Below are 23,276 nucleotides of genomic sequence, written 5' to 3' on the forward strand. Positions count from 1 at the left end.
GAGAACCGAAGTTTCAGAGAGAATCTCACTTTTTAGAATAAATAGAATTTGTGGAACGCTGGAGCCAAAGCTGCAGATTTGTCGTTGTTTTTCTCTGAGGATTACACCGTTCACCCTGACATCAGTGACTAGATCCTGATGCACTGCACACACTGAACACGTTAATACAGCCCATAATCTTCATTCAGCACCGTGCCCTGGGTGAGACATGTTTCTGTGAAATTACTGCTAATTTAATTGAACACAAACATGAAATGTTACTCGTCAGAGTAGGAGAACAGATCTGTCCCTCAGTAAAAAAAGACAAACAAACAAACATTAAACTAACATTATGTTCAAGGCCCGGCAGCGGAAGAAATCAGTGCGGAGACGCTCATTATTCAGATTAATAGTCACTTTGAAATTGGCTTGGACTGAAGTGTTTGGGTCTGATTCATCCTCAGGTTATTCCTCCTGATGTTAGCAGGAAAAATTCAGCCCGACATTTCAGTGAGCAGCAAAGTGCTGGCCAGATTAGGAGGTAATGAGAAAGGCTTAGTCATCCAGACTCATCTGCTCTGCCCTTGTAACAGAAAACACATCACGCAGTTAAAAATCTGGATTTTATAAATATATCCCGCAGCTGCAGCTCACGGTGAGGGCAGCTGCTGATTATTCTGCTCATGAGGCTGTAGAGGCGTCGCTGCACGTCTGCTCTGCTATTTAGACACACGAGAGATAAGAGCAGCTACGCTGCCCCCAGTGTCATTAAAAAAAGAGAAAGAAACAGAGGTGTCTTTGTACCGTATTTATCTGAACTACTGTCGGTTCATGGTGACACAGGAAGTGAAACTGACGTCTGGTACAGTTTGTACGCAACATGTGATATATAAGTCGCACCAGCCGAAAAAATGCATAATGAAGAAGAAAAAAACATATACAGTATAAGTCGGCCGCATCAGTGCCCTCTAATGGCTGTCAATGTGATAATAACTCATGTGAAATTATATATTTTAATTCATAACTCGCACCTGAGTATAAGTCTCAAGCCCAGCCAAAGGATGAAAAAAGTGTGACTTATAATCCGGAAAATGTGGTAAGATTTATTTTTTCATGGCATTTCAACTCATGGTCGTGACGACACACACTTTAAATCTAATCGTTGCATCCACTTATTGTCCGGCTAATACACAGTTGATACGCATGTTGTTATTTACACATACTGCGGGAAAAGTTTTTTTTTTTTACTTAATCACCTCTGGTTTAACATCCCACCATCAGCTCCCAGCATGCGTTTGTTGGAGCTTCAACCTGTATCTGTCATCTGCACCACACATACTTAAACACCTGACTGAAACCAATCACTAACTAGGAATGAAATGAGACGATCAGAACCTCAGGAAAAAGATCTGAAGTGTCTGACAGAAACCTCAGAAAATCTTTTTGCCTGGGAACAAATCTCAATTTGTCCAAAAACGAATTTGAATTTTCAATAAAACGTTTGGTCTCACAGTGAGTGCAGTGTGAAAAAAACGAAACATTTGAACAAATCTTTTAGTGCTGCAGGATAAGGAGTTTGACTGTTAGTTCTACAGTGGAGACTCATGAAGTATTTCTATAGTAACTGTATCACTGAACTCTAATGGTTTGGTTTTTCACGGAACATACATCACTTCTCTGTCAAAACACTCATTAAGCTTAGTTTTCCTTCACGTAAAGATTGGTTTAATTATATTTGTCACCGTGTTGACAAAGAAAAATCAAACTGACTTTGACAAGAATAATAATAAAAAAAAGACTGATGTTATTTTTTATGTTGCCATTTATTTATTCATCAGTTTTCAGTCTCAAGCGTTAGGTAGATTCAAACACCATCTTTACTGAGGCTTTTGTCTTTGTTTTTCCACATTTATCTTGCCTTCAAAACTAGAGCAGTGGAAACTTTGGTCTGGCTGGAAGGATTTAAAAAAACAAAACTCAATATATCGCCGTGACTATTGTATCGCAATATATATCATATCGTTGCCCCTGTATCATGTCACCAGGTTTCTGGTGACAAAAAACAAAACTGAGACACTGTTATAAATACTGCACTTCTTTCCCTTATAAAATCATCCCAACAATTTGTCTCCTGTTCAAATATTGTGAGCGTAAATACCTTCTGAATTTGGGGACACATTTACTCCCAAAATCTCAGCAGGATTTCAGCCCAGCAGAACCAATCAGTAGCGTTGAAGCCCAGAGATTGGCTATAAATCCCACCTGTCAATAAACCCAGTTGAACGAGTCACTTTTGACTCGTACTTCTCAGAAAATACAGCAGCAACAGCAGAGAGGAGGCACAGGGTTGGTGCCGAGGCTCCACGTCCAACATTTGAATTTCACACCAACTCTAGTGTGAAAAAAAATATTAGGCTGTTTGTTCTTTACATTAAATACAAAAAAACTAGGTCTGTCAACCCATTTGACTAATGTGTTCCACATTTTAGTGCAGTGTTCATCAACTGTTGGCCCGCAGGTTTAATTTCGCCCGCCCAAGAGTCCAATCCTGGCCGCGACTGGATTCATTTTATGAATTTTCTTTTTATGTTCAGTGTCTTGTCCCCAAGTCTGTCCAGAAATGCTAAAAATAAAAAACTTGGTGACCCGTGTTTTAGTCAGAACACGTGGAGTTTTGTATTGTAGTACTGGCTGAAACCGGCTGAAAGTATGGAACCGTTTTTTTTTTTTTATCCTTCTGTGCCCCCAGTGGTGGCTGACTGGGTGACTGTTTTTTTTATTTTATTATTATTATTATTTGAAATCAGTTTTATGTGGGGTTCTGAATTTGTTTTTACCCAGAGGTGAATAACGGAACGCGAGTCGTCATCAGACAGTCGACTCCATGACGGCCATTTTCTTACTTCTGTTTACACGCACGGAATAATTGGCAATAAAAATTTAGCAGAGCAGATCTGCTGCTGGGTGAAGAGAAGAGAAACAGAACTGAGTTGTTCTCTACATTATTGATGGCTGCAGGTACAAGTCGGCCGTGTGGGAAGTTGGGAGCGGTCCCAGAGCAGATCCACTGCATCTGTTAGAGCAGCGTGCCAAATCTGGGCTGCAGCCTAATCTTTCACTCCGGATGAAACGGCTGCACTTTTATTAAAAACTCAGAGTGTGTGTGTGTGCGTGTGTGTGTACAGGTTTGGGCCCTGATGGGCTCTGTCTATCAGGCTGAATGTCACCGATCGAAGTGCCACTGAGCAAGAGCAGAGGGCAGAGTGTCGGGTTTGATTTTAGAAACTGAGCTACTGACAGAAGTGTGCAGTTGGACACAGGTGTGGACATGTGAAGTGATGCTCGTTGTATTTCATCCTGTTACATATTGAAATTAATACCAGGGCGTTGCGGTGTGAGGGCGGTGCGTGCTCTTGCCTTACTGCAAGAGGATCGCTGGTTCGAGCCTCGGTGGGAACTGATGGTCTCTGTGTGGGGAGTTCTCATGTTTCCTCCCACTGTCCACAAGAGGCAGGATTAGGTGTTCACTCCGTGTGGACCACTGGTGTGAATGTTAGTGTGAATGGAATGTTAGTGTGAACAGCACCAAAGGGTGTGAGTCTTTGACTACGTTGGCTTCATCGCACTAACTGCACAACTCCTCACCCTGACAGCCATTACAATAAATATATATGAAATATATAAAGAAATATATACATAATATATTTTTTATTAGCGACTCACTAAGTGGTGTTCTCTAACAAGAGGCATTCAGGTACCATTGGAAATTTGAGAATCTAATTAAATATTCATGAGAAATAAAATGTATTTCATTTTAAATCTATCATTATTATTAATATTATTATTATTATTATCAGTATCATCAGTATCATTACATCAGGGGTTAATTTGGTCTCAAAATGATGTTAATAATAAATTGTGGGACAGTACATCGTTCAGCAAAATGACTTATCGTCACAGGCCTTTACGTGTGGTTTACTCACGAACCTGGTTTAATAGATGTTGGAACATCACAGTGAGGCTGTGGACCAGGTCCATCCACGATCATGATTCATGTCGGCATGTTAACAGGCTGACACACACACACACACACACCTGCATTCACATAATACATTATTTACTGTAGGTTAATCTGCGCACAAATAATGATATGATCAGCGCTGGCCATCAAACACCTAAAGACAATGACTTATGTATGTGAGGGTGTTCAGGTCACACCGTCAGCTACAGCGTCTGCAGCTGTTTCAGTGCAGATATCAGAAAGCTGACGCCGAATGTTAATCTGCCGTCAGCTCCATACACTAAACTGTTCTGGAGTCAGCTCAGGTTCCTCACGACCAGAAGGAGAAGATGAATGAGGAATATTCTTCTGTTTACACACAGTCACATGCTGCTTGGGTTTTTTTTTTTTTTGGTTTTTTTTTCCTGCTTCATTTTTCTTCATGCATCACCGTCTGTGGCACCTCTGGATTCCTATCTCACTGAGCTGCCAGACACTCTTTTACTGCAGCATTGTAATGAGGCTAAAGTCGCTGACTAAAGATGCCAAAAGCTGATCGATGGCTGGGGGAGATTTGGGGAGGGGGGTGTGTCATTTGATGTGTGTAATCAACCACACAGACAGATACTTCCAGGAACTCCAGGAAGTTCTCAGTTCCCTCGGCTCATTAAAAATGCTGTACATTTGGAGTATGATGTGTTTGAGGGTGGGTCAAAAAGTTTCGAGATTGATTGATAAAGATTTTTATGACAAAAATATAGCAAAGCACAGTAGGCCTGTGGGCAGTAAAGAAAAGAGTGACATCAGTATACTGTACGTCCAATAATTCAACCGTACTTCCACTGATTGTTACACAGTCGATACACGTTGTTATTTACACACACTGCAGGAGACTTTTAGTTGGTGGCACATTAAAAAAGGTGTATAAAAACGTATTAATATTGTTGAGGACAACGACTGGACTGAAGTTCAGAAAGATCCACGTTACGCACAATCTATTATTGTACTTAGTCACGATTAATTATGATCGTAATTATTCACGATTAATCATGATTAAGTACAATAATGAATAATCGTGATTGATTCCAATCATGATTATTTTGATTGATCGACAGCTACCGTGTCATTATTCAGATAAATATTGTTAGTACTCCGACTGCCCTCCAGTCCTTTTCCTTTGTTCATTGAGAACTGCAGTTTTTTGTAATAGCTGCTGTGTGAACGCCGCAGAAACAGTCACCGAGTTAAATGATGTGAAGATGAAAGAGAAGCTAACTTCGTATCACGAGCCTCGTTGTCGTTGGTCAACACATGAACCTTATATCGTATACTGTACACGTCCGTCCGTTATGGTCACGATCTGGAGTAAAGAGCCGTGAGGCAGCAGTTAGGCAGCGTCGTGAAAATACATTTTAACTATTCACACAGATGGTCTGTTCATATGCAACAGATTTTCACTTTAGACCTGCCTCAGATGCCCTAAAGTGCAGAAGTGCCACTGGGTGTTCTGGCTCCATTTCGTTCCTGCTGTAAACTCGTCTCCTTCTGTGACTCTTAATGAGCAGAACAGAAATATATTTTTGTTTTTTTGTTTTTTTTTTCTTCTTAAATACAGCAAATAGATTTTCCTTCACAATAGACGGCCACCGCGGTTCACCTTATTTAGGAGGATTCTAGTCAATCAAGGGCAGCTGCTTTAACAATGCTGCTGTGGTTGTGGTAATTGGCAAATACTGGCTACTGGAAAAAAACACATTGTCATTTTTCACCGTTTACACATTTAGCTGACGTGCTAAAAGATCTGGCGGCCAAGTGATAAGGCGTGATGCACGAGTGTATTTTTATAAAGTTTCAGTCTAAATGGCTTGAAGCCAAGTGCTAACCATATATAACTTTAATTTAGTGCTATTTGTGGAGCCTTCGGGCATCAGGTGCAATAACCGCAGTTAAGGACCATTTGAGTTAAAAATGGCCTCATCACCCGCCAATACCAGCCTGCAGGGGCTACAATTTTTTCTCTAGCTCTGAATCTTTCTGACAGAGGGAGAAAAAAGGAAAAGAAAATCCCTGCAACTTATAAATAATGAATTGCATGAGCACCTCATTACTTTCTGCAGCCTGTGTTAATACACAGAGACCGTGGGGGTGAGGGGGAGGGGCCCTCTGTTGTATTTAAGCTCAGCTGTTCACGTCGGTCCTTCTCTTGGCAGAAACACAACTCACTGGTCTGACGCAGCAGGCCATCGATTCATAACAAGGACGTCAATGGCTGCGTTTTATTAATCTGACAACTGTTTGGTCGTTGAAACCCAGGATTTCTGCTCCGTACGTTGAGCAGCAGGACATCATTATTACCGCCATTAACTCTCTACCTGTTACTGCACCTTAAATAATAACATCCTGAAGTGCGTTGTTCACTTGGTTTATCAGTGAACAACGTCTGAGATTTTTTATTTTAGTCCGTACGTTTGACACCTCATAAAGTTTAAGGGCTTAACTCATCGACTATCTCTGCTGAAGTTGGCTTCATTCTGGTAATGGCCCTGTCAGCGAGGCTCAATATTTTCCTTGTCAACGTACAGTCTCTGGCGAAGACTTTTTTTAAAAAGAAATACGGTCCGTGATGACAGTTGACCCCAAGTCTTGAACATAATAATGCATTAAAATTCTGAAATTATTTAAATATGTGCTTTAATATATTATTAGTATTGGTACTTTATTAGAGTAATCAATATACAATCAATACTTGTGTGAGTGTCGATTTATTGATACCTGGGAATGGATACTCCCATCACTATTCCAAGCTCAGTTGGTAACCAGAGTTAACTGCCAACACGAAAAACATATCAGCTCCGGCTGGTGAGTGTGATCGTCCTCTCCACACACAGTCACCAGTCATGGCCATCGATGCATCACTAATTCAAAAACTGCCTATTGTGTCAAATATTGCCATGTGAGAAAATGTGATTAATTAATAAGTAATTACACATTTGAAGATTAAAGTGTGGTTTTGGTTCCAAACATTTTAACCTCTTGTCTGTCCATGTCTAATCTCTTCACTCCTCCTTCAGTTCAGTCCTTGGCGGCTAACACTCCACACAAAAAAAATGTATATTAATTTTCTTCACTCCAGTGGCTCCATTGTACAACGGAAACACAATAATGTTTTTTGCGCTTCACTATTTTGAGGGGATTAAAGTGAGTTCCACGGAGAGTTGGTGATGAATGTTGGAGAGAAACTATGTCAGAGGAATTGGTCGGACACAAACTGTGATTTATTCCCGGAGGAATTCATCGGTCTACCTGGCCAAAGAGCAAACGGCATATGCACGATGCCATCTGGTTCGTCTCATCGCCAGCGTTTACGAAGCGAACGTGTCTTTGCCAGAGCTTCATGCCAAACAACCCAACAGATCATGGAGTCAGAGAGAACAATGCATTATTCAGCCAGGCCAGAAATTCGTAAAAAGGTGTAGTGATGCAATACATTTAATTAACTTCTGCAGAATGTAGCCGCTCGTATCACACTCGTATCACACTCGTATCACACACGTATCACTGAAGCGGGGGAGGTCGGGGGGAGTTTGGGGTTTATATCTGTGTGTGGTTCATGAAACAAAACTGATAAAGGTGAATGCAGAGGGTTAGTTAACCAACAGGTGGTGGTTAAGGCCAGGGCCAAGTGATATAAGGAGGTTTGAAGGTTTGTTGATATATTTTTACATGTGATTTTATATTAATATAGTTCATACAATTACTGAAGTCAGTTAAAAAGAAAACTTGTTACGTCGTTGGCTAAGGTAGTTGTTGATGTACAGGTTCAATTTGACAAATATGTAGCTTGGCTATTTTTTCTTAATAGCGAAAAATATCGAGATATACATTATGTCGTATATAGAGATTTCCTAAAAAATATAAATAAATGAATTCGAGATATGATTTGTGCATACTGTATCACCCAGTCCTCACCGGGTGTTTGCTTCCACCAGGCTTTCAGGTACTGTTCCCCCCCCCCCAGTACCAAGCTGAGGTCAACACCAGTGAAGCGCAATCTTTGGAGAACCACATTTTTTATTATCACTGATCTACCAGCAGAACCCGGCTCCGCGCTCATTCAGAGCTGCTTGTGGAATATTGCCTCCTCTCCCAGCTCATAAGTCCAGCTGCCACAGAGCAACAGTGTGCACAGAGACTCATTACCTTTAAATGAGGGCAGAGGCCTGGGGAAACAGTTCCACTCTCCTGATAGTTCAATCCAAACACCACTTCCTCTTAACATCTATTCTTCTTAATGGTCAATCAATTTGACTTCCCTCCAAACAAAAAAATACCGGTTAATATATCTTCCTTCTTTTTGGGAGTGTTAGAGTTAGTAATGATAATGTGTTTGTTGTGATGCTATTTTTTTTTTTACAAACAGATACAGTACCAGCGTTTGTTGTGATGCTATTTTTTTTACAAACAGATACAGTACCAGAACTGATACTTTTCTAAGTTGAACCAACAAAGGAACAGTACTTAGCGTTAGCGTAAACTACAGCTTAGAGTCTAGACATACAAACACGACTGTTTCATTTTTCATTCTTCATTCTTTGGCCTGTGGTTTCAGCCTGTACTCTGGCCAGAACTACCTGTGAACCAGATGTCAGTCGCATGAAAACAACATAAATCTTTCAAACCTATTCAGAAGCCTTGGCATTATTGCCCAGATTACAGGGGCAAAGACAGGAAGATCCCTTGTTGACAGCAGCTGCCAGCGCCAGACTCCATCTTTCAGCTCTTCTTTGTGTTTACGTCACACTCAGTGGTTCAGCTGAGTTCAGCACAGTCGTCAGTGGAAGGTAAAGAGTTGGCAGAGCTGCTGGTTTCCCTGAAAGACTGACTGACTCAGGATCAGCTCAGACCCAGGGCTCACCCATCCCTGCTGTGATCCCCCGCTCTTCATATGGGTCGTGGCATATTTAAAGGTCTGCACTTAATTGCACAATCTAGACTGGAGAGACCTGAAGAGAGTCCGCCCACACACACTGGTGGAATTAAAGTGTGGTGAATGATGGAGAGTGTGTGTGAGAGAGTAATATGTCATAAGTGGTGGAGAGCCCTCTGAGTGTGGCGAGGTGAAACTCAGGTTTGGTCGGTCCAATATTCCCAATGCTGCGCCTCGGTGTAAAGGTCACGTTTGAAATAATCAGAGCTTCTTCACCATCCAATCAGTTCAGGACGTAACAGAAGACGCTGTGCCTTTTGAACAGACTGAGGTGGAGGGTGACAGACACAACCGTACTTCACCAACGCTGTGACGATTAGAATAGAATATACAAAAGAGGGAATTACCGTATTTTCTGGACTATAAGTCGCACTTATTTTCATCCTTTGCGACCGATACTCAGGTGCAACTTATATTTTAAAATATATAAATTCACTTTAACATCTGCTGGAGGTCTCTCTAGTCTTCTCTCTTGTCACACTAGAGTGCCCTCTAGTGGCTGTCTGGCAACACTCTGGCAGGTGCGACTTATACTCTGGAGTGACAGAGTGCAGAAATATAAGAATGTGACAACAGTGTCAGTTCCGAAACCTATTACCATCACTTATACTCTTGAGTGACAGAGTGCAGTGTCAGTTCCGAAACCTATTACCATATTTGTTGACTTTTGGATTGACGTAGTCAATAGTGGAGCTCACCAACATTCAAACTAACTTTTTTTACCACTGGAGGTAAAATTGGTGCAATTGATTGCATGTCATAATTGAATATATAATACTGTAGTTTTTCTGTACGCAGGTGTTGTCACTGGTACCGTTCAAATAAAACCCACAGAATCAAAGTAAACCCAAATACCGTACTGAACCACATCTGTCTTTGTGTCAAAGTGGAGAAAAAAGCTGCAGCTCGATTGATCTCACCGCTGCTGTGCCATCTGGATCTGCTCTCCATCACCCACATCACCCACTTTCTGCTGTTTCCACTGGGCTTTGAGACCCAAATTGAATATGTCCAAACAAGATGACACAGATAATTCCCACCATCACTCCCACCATATGTTCGCACATTTGTAGGCTGCTGAAAGATTTTCTAACCTTCAAGTAACTTCCAAAGTCGGAGGCGGCGTGACAGTAATGGCTAGATAAATATATGGTGTCCAGCCTGGTGTGAGGTGGAAGCGAGGTTAGGCCTAATTTGCTGAAGTAAATGTGACATTTCTTCAAGTTCATATATTTCTGCTGCACTTTCCACTGCTGTATCAGCTGCCCTACTTTTAGCCTACGTGTTTGACAAATGTCAGTGGTGTAGATGTTAACAAACACACTGATGTGTGTGTCGTGGCTACAGTAGATGAATGCAGCAGTGGGTTTAAGACCCAGACCACCACTGTGACACTGTCTGTTCTCCAGCCTTTTTCTATGTCTGTTTCCTGTCTGTTTTACAGTGAGTGTGGTTTCTCCTGACCTTTTAACAATGTCTGAGGTGTCAGGAATTAGTGCTACCATTTTTGGCTCCTCCAGACGCAGGGACAGAATTTAGGTTTTTATAGTACAGGCTGACTCGTATTTAAACTGTAGCTGTCTTCTCACTGATATCATTTTAACCTGCTGATAGACTCGCTCTGAATCCCACTGAGGCAGCTCTGATTTACAGAAATGTGGCCGTGGTAAAGGAGCTCGTGTTTTCTCACTGCTGTAAAATGTTGACGACTTGAATGTTAACAAAAGTCTTCTTAGCGAGGGAAGCTAACTCCGTACTGAATTTTAAATGCATTCTAACACCCTTTGTACAGCCTTAATTCACAAACGGATTTGACTCAGTGGATTTTTAGGTTTTTGCAATGTATATATATATTTAAATATACTTATATACATATATACTTGCTGCTTCAAAACACCACTGGATTTTACTGAAACTGTAATTTTTTGTAATTCTTACCAAACTCTGATTCTCCTTCAGTAAAGGAAACACAATTATAAATAGTTTATTTTAATGTGTGGAAGGTCAAACAAATATATAATAGAAAATAGAAATGAATCTCCCCTGGCAGAAGCTTGGTGCCCCCCACTTTGAGAACCAGTGCTTTAAGGCAAAGGTGCAAACCAGCCTGTCTTTATCATCACGCACTGACAAAAAAGGCTTTTTCATTACTATGTAAATTTCAGTAAAAATACTTTATAAAAATTTATTTTTATACAAAACTATTTATTTGACAATATTTGAAAATGTTTTCAATATTTTGAAAACATTTATCTGAGATACTGAGATACTTTTTATGATGTAAAACTAAAAAAAGGAAAAAAACTAAATATATGAGTCGTTACTTCTGCGTGTCCTAAAATACATTCTTCTAAAATGTTGATCATATAATTGACTGGGTCAAATCCCAGCTGCTCTGCAGTGTTGTGACAATGGAGAGTAACTCAAGCCCTGCCGACATCAGGGCTCTGACCACACTAATAACAGGCAAATGTAAGGAGAGCCGATGAGCAGATATTCAGTTCCTGCTTCGCTAAATATATATTTTTAACACGTCAACGTTCCCAGCTATAATTTACTCTTCTGAACCTGGAGATAAAGAAACGTAGAAAACCTGTCCATGTTCATTTTCTACATCTGGAGTAGATCGGACGAAGCTAAAGTCCTGCGTTGGGCTACGAACAGCTGACGTTCTGAACACCCACCAGGGTGAACCACATGGACAGAAGAAGAAGAGTCGAGTGTTCTCCAGGTGCCATAGAACCAAAATGGACTGGGACATGACTCGAGTGTTTTAAATGACTCGTGAGCTAACATCCAATCAGACGCTGACAGGTGTCGTTTTAACCTCCGACATCCATAAACCTTGAATCAGTCTTTCAAAAGCTCAGTAACCAGGAACCGGTAACGGGGAAGGATGATTTACTTTTCCAGGAGTCATCAACAGGTCCTTGACCTGAGTCTGGTCCTGACGTGGACTGGATGTGAGGTCGTATTCGTCATCGTGCTAAGACCTCACAGTGAAGTCACTGTTCCAGTCACGTGACCAGTATTCCGCATTAGCCAACGATCTACAGTATCACTGAATACAATATGAGCTGCTGTAGCACCAACAGTTCAACTACGTCAGCAGGCCTTTCATACTGTACACCATCCGTCATCAACTGGTGATTTTAATCCAGTTTATTCGAGTGTCCAGGGAAATTTTCGTCCTCCGTAAAATATAGTTGTTGACCCCCACAGGCAGACCCCCCCCCCCCCCCCCCCACGACAACTTTGATGTCATACTATTGGAAGGACATGAACAGGTTGACCACAGGTCAGAGAACCGGTTGTGGAACCCCATCCACGAACGGTCTCCAGTGTTTGTTCAGCGTCTGCTTCTGTCACAGCGACAGTTGAGGTTGTTAACTAGAATTAGACCAATAAAACAAAATGGCAGAAATGACAGACGGAACAGGTTTAATCTCTCCAGAGGGAGATGAAGGATTTGGAGCCAAGGTTGAAGTTGACGCTCAACATCGGAATGATCCCGATCTACAATCGGCCTCAAACGGCTCCGCACTAAAGTGGCTGAAGACTTCATGAAACGGCTGTAATTTTTTAATTTGTTTCAGAGACAATTCTATCTCCTGTCCTCAGAAACAACGGGCGGCCTGTAAAAACACACATTTCTCCTAATCTCCTGCGCTTAGCGAGGCGTCGTCATTGTTTATTTATAAGATGAAGTCATGCATCGGCGTCGGCTCTCACTCCTCTGCCTGTGCTGCTGCAGAGATAATGTGATTAAACTGGATTTCCTTTTACTTGTCGTCTTTTGCTTTTGATCTTTTTTTTAGGCTAAAAATGGTGTTTAACAGACTCAGAATGTCCAAGAGCCACAAATGTTCTCACGTGTATGCAGAACAATATCTTAAAATAATACCTGAAGATCATCCCATCAGAATGAAAAAAATAGAATAACAATTATTCATTCGCTTTAGTTTGAGAAGGCATTTTATGAAAATAACAACATTTAAATCATTCATCGTTTTATTTCTTCTCCAGCTTCTTTTTACCTCCATGTGTTTATAATTTAGAAAAAAACCTGAACTAATGAAGGAGCCTCACATGGAAAATTAATTAAATAATTAGGTCAAAATTAGTGTTGTCAAATTGTTTAATCTGTGGATTTTATTATTAATATTATTGTTACTATTATTATTAAATAATTGTAAAGCACAGGTGTAGGCAATGATTCCACCACCCTTCCATTTGTTGCGATAATACACCGTGTCCCCAAACCCTGGTTTGTGGACCATCCGAGGCCCCTAGGTCAATTGGTACGACGTAATACTAACAGAATTCTCCTTGGATAATCAACTCTTAACTGTACGTGCTAATATTATAAATAAACACAGTATTACAGACGGTGTCACATCGTCTGTGTTGAAGAAGAAATAAATAATGAATCTGTCTTTTTTTAATTATTTATTCATGGTTGCACGGAGTCTTAAACAGTATGTTTCCACAACACTAAGTCCTCGTTGGTCTGCTTGACTATATTTCATGACAACATGTTATATTTCTTGACAATGACGACGCGCCGTGCTCCGCGGTGCTTGATGCTTGTTTACTCTCAAATCTTCCGAGGGGCAACATATTTAGCAAATCACCTCAGCCGTGTGCACTTGTCTGCGCGTGACAAACAAAAATAAAAAGTCTCCAGGGTTGAGATGTATTTGCATCCCTGACACTGAGTGTGATAAACCCATGTGGCTTCTCCTTCTGTATGAGTCTTATCATCGGTGTCAGACTCGGGAGTTCTATTTAGACTCGCCCCCCCAGAGGGAAGGAAGTCACTGTGGGCTGAGAGAGGGAGACCATAAACACCACACATCGCCTCAGTTTCCTATGATACACAATAAATAAAGGCCCACACTCACCACCCACTCGTCCAGAGGGTGAAAATAGAAGGAGTGATTAGTGGTACTGTTGTCTGTGGAGTAAACAGTACTTTTTAATGTTGCTCCGGGTTTTTCTCTTAAATGAACCCCAGTAGGAAGGCTGTTTTATAATTGTGTGCAGTCGGCTGCTATTCTTCTGTGTATACAGTCAAGTGACAAGGTGAACCCATCCCCCCCCCCTCCCTAGATGCTCATGGCATAGAATTGCTAAGACAGAAAAGAGTTTTCCCCGGAGAGGAATACTACATGTGACTGTTCCTTCTGTTAGCTCCGCTGACCGTTGGCTTTTCTCTCTTTGTGAATTTGTAGAGTCCAAAGACAAGGTTAACGTCACCTCTCTGTTTTCAGAGACAGTGGTGGGAACAGAACTTAGCGTCGATCAATCACACAAACACCCGGAAAAATATAATAAATATATATATATAAAACACCAACTTTATGACAAGACTATCACTCAAACTGTTTTTGATTTTCTTGACATCTAATAATAATAATGATTCAGTCTTTCGTATTTCCTGACCTGAGGTTATTTGTATTTGTGTTCCAGAGACATACTGAATGAAGTTTTATATATATATATATATATATATATATATATTAGAGATGTTGATTTGTGATCAATTGGGGTCACAATTAATTGTGATTAATTATGATCATGATTAATCATGATAAATCAGATTATCTATAATGAATCTGATTTTTAATTTTAATCATTCCATAGTCAATCATATCCAACCCACTTTCCTAGATCTGAAAGACCAAGCTACTCATTCACAGCACAGCCCTGCTCTGATAAGAGCTCGGGCAGAACCATTAAAAAGACAAAGACACAAACAGTGGGCAGCTTGTAGTGTTCCAGAGGTTGTGGTTTTCTGAGCAGCGCTCATTAGTGAAGTCCCAGTCCTGCACAGGGACAGAGCTCCAAAGGCAGGTCACTTCTACCTGCACCAGTCTGGAGGATCTGGCTCTCGCACATTTACATTCATGCATTTAGAAGACGGTTTTATCCAAAGAGACTTACAAGAGAATTTTATATATATATACTGACACACATTAATACGTATATACAGTGTGTATATATATAAATATATATATATATATATATATATATATATTTATATGGTCTATTTCTGGTTGGCTAGGAAAAAACCTAATATGAACGTTGCTGTTTAGGGCAAAAAAAACATATCCACAGGAAATCTGGAATCCAACCAGCAACCCAATGGTCTTGGACCTTTGCCTTTTACCATATATTTTTTTAAAAGTTTAAGACAAACTTGACTCTGTACTCGACCTTGTGTTTTTGGCCGAATGGAAAATGCTCGCTCGGCACAATCTGCAGAGAGCCCGCTTCAGATTACTGTGATAAAACAGACAGAGCCAGTACTTTTAAGAAGTAAATATATTTAGAATAAATACTGTGATGAGTGGCTGCAGTTGAAGCTCAAAGGTAATTGTTATGTATGAAAGGAAATATAAGTCACAGACTCTGCGTATCAAGTGATTCTGCTTAAAAGCTGAAGCAGAGCTCGGCGCCGACCCGCGAGAGTTCAGTCTGTCTTAGTGGATGTTCACATTAACAGCTGAGCGTCGGAGGGAGCAGGAGCCTCACTGGAACACGGCTGTGTTTATGAACAAAGGATCGACAATCCAGCAGCATTGTGTGTTTGACACTAAAACCAACATCTGACATAAGCACAAGGGGAGGCCGTGGTGGAGCTGACTGCTGATTACAGAGAGCAGGCAGAAGACGGTACATTGACAACACAGACACGTAAATGGAGGAATCACAGGCTGGGAGCGCTGGGATATAATGAAGCTGTCTAACAGCCACTTTCAGACGTTAGCTTATTCACCACAGGAGAAGTAAAACGATCAATCGATTATTCTGCTCCCATCCATTAAGAATTAACAGGAAAACAGTGAGAAATGGATTTTGATATTCCTGAATCAAAACTTTGTTTCATTCAGTTTATATATATATGTATGTATATATGTATATATATAAACAAATGTGTAAATGTAATATATTTATAAATATATTACATTTACACATTTGTTTATATATATACATATATTTATATACATTTTCATATATGTATATATACATAAATCTAAATATGCATATATACATTTGTGTTTTATGTTTTTATTTATTCCTACTCATAGTTTGTAGTTTTTATCTGATTTCTGTTTCTGCTGGTTCTGGATTTCTTTTTAAACTTCTTTTTCAAAATGTTACTATTTTATTCTAACTGTTCAAATAGCCATTTAATTACATAGTGGTTACATTTATCCATTGAAAAATATTCTTTAGCTGCCGCTCTACATCACACCCTATTATAACATAATTCACTTTGAACGTTGGGTTCAACCCACCTGCTGGTGGATAAAAACTCCCTGGAACTTTACCAAGAACTCAGGTGTTCCTCGTGCCTCGACCCTAAGGTTGGTTCCATTGTGTGAGCACGCTGAGACGTATAATAGTCCTGAGCTACAAAGAGAAACCAGCTCTTTTTAGTCAATGAGGTGGGAAGTGGTTGATTCCCGTCCAAGTCTGCTCACTGTGCCTCTTCACAGTGTGACTATGACGTGCCAACACATTTTCATAACCGTGGTAATTTGCCAGGCGGAGCAGTGAGCGGGTCAGACATATTATACTGTTGATTATGTATTGCCCCAAACCATGGCTAATTGACATGACTGTCGAAGACGCTTCAGTGGACTGTATTCATTAACATGTTTTAACAAACGTTCAATTAATTAGTCAATCATTAAATTGGATTTAAAAACAGATGTTTACTGCTGCAAAACAACAATAATTGACTGAAATAATTCACAAATCTGAATTACAGAGTGAAACCAATTACAGTGAATTATAAACTGGTTGTGGGTTAATGTTTTTATCATCTTTAGTGAAATTAGAGCTAAGAAATTAAAGGATAAAATGTCTTTACTTTGAGCCTCCATGAGCTACGTAGCAGAGTCATTAGCATAGGAGCTAAAACAGCTAACTGGAGCAAAGGCAACATTTGAAACCAACATGTGTCCATTTGAAATTTTAAATGTGACAAAATAGAAGTGTCTAAAGGATGCATTTTATTTCAAGTAATTTAAAACATCTTTAATGGCAACGAAGCTAAAGGCGGGGAGCATGAAGTAGCTGTAGCAGCAGCGTCAGCAGTTAGCACAGAGGCTAAAAATGAAATTGTGTTGATATCTCTAATCGACGAGTGTTTGAAAAGTGTGAGTTTTTCGCCAGATACAGTGAAAGGATGAGAAATGATAAAATTACGTGCACACATCCACACTGTTCATTTTTGTTTTTGAATTTCACTCATCATGCACACTGTTCATTTTTGTTTTTGAATTTTATATCTTTGTTTATACATTTGACTTTTTATAAATTGTTCTTTTTGCAAAGACAGGTGTTTGAAAAGAATGAAAATGATAAAAAATAATTGTGTTTGCATAAGTTATCATATAGTATTATGAAATAATGCACGTGAAAAAATAATGAAAATGTTATTTTAAAAAATAATTGTGTTTGCATAAATTATCATATAGTATTATGAAATAATGCATTTTAATAATTAATTAGTTATAATGAATCACTCATTAATTAAAGCCCATTGTATGATCGTCAGAGATCAACTTTTGTTTCCTGTTCTTCATGGTTCTTAGACCTCAGTCACTCGGTTATTTAGAGAAAAACAGTTTTGTCAAAATTGTCAAATACAATAGAATATATATTTTTTCTACATGTAATAAAATTTACAGAAATGTTGTGATAAAGTCCACCCTGGGTCCTGACATTATATCAGTTACTGTAACAGCAGAGTCGACTGCTTTTTTTACCAACGCAAAAGTGAAATAATTTGGGAGAATTGTTGCAATGTTAGCATGTTGACATTTTGACATTAGTGTTTCTTTAGAGGTTTTAACTCGTGCTGAAAATAAAACCGTGAAAATAAAACTGTGCATCAACTCAAGTCGTACTTCTGATCGTATCTACGGTGCGTTGGCGCACCAGAGGTCACTGTTACTGCTACGTTCTGCTTCACCTTCTTGGTCTCCAACTGTCTGACTCGGTGTGCAGTACAACCGAGCGTTGGCTCAGTGCGTGGACCATGGTCTCTTAAAGTCTGTTCCAGAGGCGGGCTGACTGAGACAGTGTTCTGACCCGTGACAAGAAACACACACGTTAACTTTAACTTATGAATGCCAGAAAAGTTATCGTGTTTTATTTATTTGTTTTATTTGTATTTCTCTGGCAGACTCCAGCGGGAAGAGATGCTGTACACGGATACTGCGCGGAGCAGTTCTACAGGGACCGACAGCCGCCATCGTGAGGTACTGGATTTTAGGTCTGTACTTTTGCTGATGACGTTCTGTTCTTCATGTTCTTTGCACTAAATCAGGGAACCTCAAATACAAATCTAAAATGGGAAAACAAACAATAATACAAACTCAATTAAAAAAAAAAAAAAGAAATTAAAAACAGCCACATTTCACAAATAGGTGGCTTGCAGTCCACATGTGTACCAGAGGTTGCCAATTAAGGGCCATTGGACTAAACAAAGGCTGCTTTCTCAACTCTAAAAAAGAAAATGTCCAGTAAAACGTCCAATTTACTGCAAAATGCAGTTTTTAAAAACAATCAAAAAATTTTAGTTTTCTGTAAAAAAAACAAAACAGAAAAACATTCTTTGAAAACAATTATTAACAAAATAAAGTCTAAATATTAATTTTTGTTAGAGGGTTGAGGTTGCCTTTTTACTGCTTTCACTTTCAGACTAAATTCAGAATTAAAAGGAAAATGTGTTAATTAATGTTAATTATCAAATATTGTTGTTCATAACGAGCTCTACGTCCGGGCGCTGTGTGTAATTAAGTGAAGAAAAATGAAAAAATAAACAATGCAAAAAGTCAGTTGGCGAACTAAAGGAAACTGGAGGTCTGCAGACGTATGGGACCACCGCGGTCTTGATCCACACCGCACACCACGCAGGCATCTGAGGCCGCGCCGCTGGTGCAGCTCCACCTGGAGTTTGGAGTGGAGCAGCTCATTAGGAATAATTGAGAGCGTTCTACAATCCCATCTCCTGAGATCTCAAACCTCTGTTGTATTTATTCAAAGGTTACTACAAGACAACAGAATCCAATTACACCCAGTCACCTGGGCCGAGCAGGAGTTCTAATTAAGACCTGCTTTTTACCTCCGAGCTCAAAACCAAAACATACAAATATACAGGATCTCCAAATACAACATCCGTACTGCAGTACTGCCGACACAGGTTACTGGTACAACACCAGCCTCAGTCTCAGTACAACCATGATGAAGTCCGAGCCAACAGAACCTTGGACTGACGTGAACCCGTGGAGACAACGTTCCAACACAAGAAGAGCAGAAAAGGATCGACGCTGAAGAGAAGGAATCATTGCAACCAAACGGGAACAAAAGATGGAAATTGAGATCAGATGTTGGGAAATGTGGAATCAACAGTGTTGCTGTGTTGGTCATGTGACTCGACACTCAATGGTTTCCAGGCGGAATTTTTTACAAACAAAAATATTCAGGGAATTCTGGGGGATTTTCTGTCAGAGAAACAAACTATAAAAAAAAACCCAGGGTTTTATTTATTTATTTATTTTATTATTTGTTATTTATCCTAAAACAGTCTTTCAAGCTGATACAGTTGAGTGTGTGTGTGTGTGTGTGTGTGTGTGTGTGTGTGTGTGTGTGACACCAGTCCATGACAGTTTGTTTGTTTTAATTAAACAAAGAACTGTTTTTGACTTTAATGATGACCCACATCTAAAAGCTCAAATTTGAAACACACACAGTTGGAACTGAAGCACGGCGTCCCTCACACACACACACACACACACACACACACACACTCCATCGCAGGGACTAATAGGAATAAAAGGACGCTCCGGTCCAGACCATGTCCAACTCCAATCAGATCACTGTGGTGTGACAGCAGTAATTACCAACACTGTCAGTGAAGGGTTAACGTCAGGACGCCCCCCCGCCACACACACACACACACCCCCTCACCCTGTAAGGCCGACTGTGTTCACTGCCTGATGGCCTCCTCCTGATAATAAAACCATATCTGTGCTGCTGCAAAGGCTGAGAATTAAAACCTAAGCTTCAGCCGTGGGGGGGGGGGGGGGAGGGGGTGAGGGAGGGAGAGAGAGAGGGGGACAAAAAGAATAAAAAACCTCCCCAGCTATTGGAGTGCACATTTGGTGCTGAGTGTATACAGCCCCCTACTGGTAAGCAGTGTCAGCCTTTCAGCCAGTCCATCAGTGAGCTGCATCAACAGGTCTGCAGCCCACGTTACAACCTGGCCCACACCACACACACACACACACACACACCAGAGCTTTGGGGTTTTTTATTTAATCATAATTCTTTTTTGAATGTATATCAATATCACTGCACCCCTTGTGGTGCCTAAGGATATTACAATGAATGTTTAAATGTAACGTGTTAAAAAGAAGGATTTTAATGAGGCTCTTGAACGCAGCATTTTTTATTTTTTTATTTTTTTTTAATTAGAAAACCAAAACAAAATCCTCCATCTGGTGGTGACGAGTGTGTTTACAGCTTCCAGACGCAGTAGAAATATGGAGAGGATTATAAATGTATCTGTGCTCTGACGAAGTCTGTCAGACACTGAGCCCAGGGTGAAGCCCAGGTGGACTGTGATAAAGAGGCACCACAGGTTGTCGGTGTGAAGATGCTCAAAGGCTCAAGGAAGCTCACAGTGTGGGGCACAGATTTCAGGGTGAGGGGTTCGGACCACAAGTGGTCATAGATTTACTGTTCACGTGTTTCGTAAGCGAACCGTAAAAACCCTCCACGGACGCAAGAGAATCTGAAAGAATTCTCCCTCAAATCCATTCACAAAATAATACTAACCACGTCAAGGTCTAAAACTACTTCTCTACATCTGCTCTGGTCAGAGGGTGACCTTTGACACCAGAACCTGTTGAGATCAGAACCTGTTGGAAAACTCCGACATTTGAAGAGAGAAAATGAGAAGGAGTTCAAAGTAAAACCTGTTGATGAGCTTCAATATGTTTCTGCTTTTATTTCAGGTTATTTTAAAAATGTTCACATCCTGGTTATAAAACATAAAAACAACGGAGTTTGAAGAATTTTAAATTTGCTAAAAAAGAATTTGGTTTTCATTTTAATAATGTAGTGAGTGTAAGATCTGTCTTAGAACTTTCTGACTTCTACCATACGTGGACCCCTTCAACAACTGTTACCCACTCCTCTGGGACCCCAGGAAGATTCTCCTTCACCCTAGAACTGCTGTGTGTGGGGGGGTGGAGGGGGGGGGGGCACGTGGAGGAGGTGGACAGTGGTCTCCTACCTGATATCTCCTGGTGGGGAACACTGACCCGGCTGAAGCCCTTCAGGTTGTACGCCTGTCTGACCTCGCTGCAGCTCCGCGCTTTGCTGTCGGCAGCGGCAGATGACAGCATCAGCATCAGCATCAGCATCCACAGTGAGGAACATGAGGCCAGCTGCAGTTTCCACATCGCATACATCTGTGAACCCAGTTGTCAAAGTCGGGGGCGGGAGAGTGAAATCCGTCGGAAATAAATGAGAATTAATCCTGGAGCCTGAATGGACGGAGTCTCTGAGATGACGGACGTTCACAGAGGGCAGCAGCCGGAGGAGCTCTCCTCACTGTCCATCCTCCAGCTCCAGCTGCAGCTCCAGCCCCAGCTCCAGCTCCAGCTCCAGCCCCGCGGACAACAGCGACCGAACAGTCCAGCGGAGTCTCGGGGTCCTCAGACTGAAGGAGCCCCCGTGACGGAGTAGACCGGAGCTGCTACCTGCGGCTGCGGCTGCGGCTGCGACAGCAACTTCTCCGGAACAGGCGGCAGCATCAGTGTGACAGAGAGAAGTCAGCAGCCCGTCAGCGGGAGCGGAGAGCAGCAGTCACGGTCAGGCCAAAACACGGAGTGGAGTGGCTGAGATTTCAGCAGCTCACGTCCCCTCTCCTCCCCTCTCCTCCCCTCTCCTCCCCTCCGCCTTAATGCCTCCCCTCTGCTGAGCTGCGCTGGACACGTACTGCTGACCGGGGGAGCAGAGACCACATGACCGGGATCGTGTCCACAGGGTTGGGATCGAACAGCCGTTCACCGTCAGTGAGTTGTTCACCTGCTGCGGCTCAGATCATGAATCCACTGGATCTGTTCATTCATGACGACGAGATGAACAGTGGCGTAAACACCTCATACACACAAACAAACAAACAAACACACACATACACACGCGCGTGCAGGGTTTCCCAAACTTTTCCGCAGCCCTGCCCCTCACCCCCCACCTCCCCCCGACCCTCCCTTTTTTTGGATTAGGACTATTTTTCAAGTCTTTTTGACATTTTCACTTCGTCAGCATCAAAACTCCAGCGAACCCAATTTAACGACTAAATTCTGCTAAACAGGAATCCTCATATATGGAGGAAACCAAAAACCAACACCAAATATATATTTACACAGAGTTGAGAGAATAAGTCACAAAAGACAAAATAGAAGACTGAAGAAAACCCCTGCACACATACATATATGAGTGTGTGTGTGTATATATACATATATATGTACACACACATATATACATATGTTTATGTATATATATATATATATACATATATATATATATATACACTACACACACAAAGACCATCAGCTGCCACAGGGGTGGAAATCTGTGATCTATTTCCAATAAGGCATTGGTTTCCAAACTGGGGGGCGTGTAGTTATAAAATGGTCAGCAGGTCATGTTAATCTGATTTTTTTATTATTATTATTATTTGTGTCACATTGAGAGAAAATCACTTCTTGTTCGTAGTTTTATTTGCTGAGTGATTTGTGAGAACTTTATTACTTTATTACTGACGTACTGTAGTCCCATCCACAGAAATGGACGGGGAGTTCGGCGACCTCTTCAGTCAGGGCGGGGGCATTAACCACTGTAGTTATCATCTTATGATCTTATCGTCTCTGCTGAGAATTCAGTCATTGGGACTAAGATAAAGTATGAAATATTTTAAAACCATTTTGCCGTGATTTTTATTTTGGAGTCTGAAATCAGTAGATTTAAGGAGAGAACTGGAGACCGTGACTGTTGCGGTGGTGGCGGTGTCTGTCTCTGTGTCTGTGACGGTGGCATTGTCGTGTCTCTGTCCTGCTGCGCCTCCACTGTGTCACACCAACAGCATCTGCTCCACGCCAGTTGTGTGGCTGATATTCTGCCCCGGGGAACGCAGCATAATGAGGTTAATGTGGAAAATAATTACCCTCGCTCCAGACCTGAAAGATGTATGTATTTATATATTTATTTATACATGAGAAG

General features: G+C 41.0%; 1 protein-coding gene and 1 long non-coding RNA gene across 3 annotated transcripts in view; one reads left to right on the top strand and one right to left on the bottom strand.

Annotated features, from left to right (window-relative positions):
• Positions 1–22,396, bottom strand: part of gpc6a (glypican 6a) — an 80,853-nt gene extending 58,457 nt beyond the window's left edge. For both annotated transcript variants that reach the window (XM_008310258.3, XM_017032715.2), the window contains exon 1: positions 21,286–22,396. In XM_008310258.3, coding sequence (XP_008308480.1) covers positions 21,286–21,463 — 178 coding nt within the window. In that variant the 5' untranslated portion in view covers positions 21,464–22,396. The remainder of the gene's footprint in view (positions 1–21,285) is intronic.
• LOC103378896 (uncharacterized) overlaps positions 1–23,276 on the top strand; it is a 110,477-nt gene that overhangs the window by 63,996 nt on the left and 23,205 nt on the right. The window contains exon 3 of the long non-coding RNA XR_003049783.1: positions 18,169–18,258. This is a non-coding gene — a long non-coding RNA (uncharacterized LOC103378896). The remainder of the gene's footprint in view (positions 1–18,168; positions 18,259–23,276) is intronic.

The sequence above is a fragment of the Cynoglossus semilaevis genome, chromosome 5 (assembly GCF_000523025.1).
Source record: "Cynoglossus semilaevis isolate Cse_v1.0 chromosome 5, Cse_v1.0, whole genome shotgun sequence".
Lineage (NCBI taxonomy): Eukaryota > Metazoa > Chordata > Actinopteri > Pleuronectiformes > Cynoglossidae > Cynoglossus > Cynoglossus semilaevis.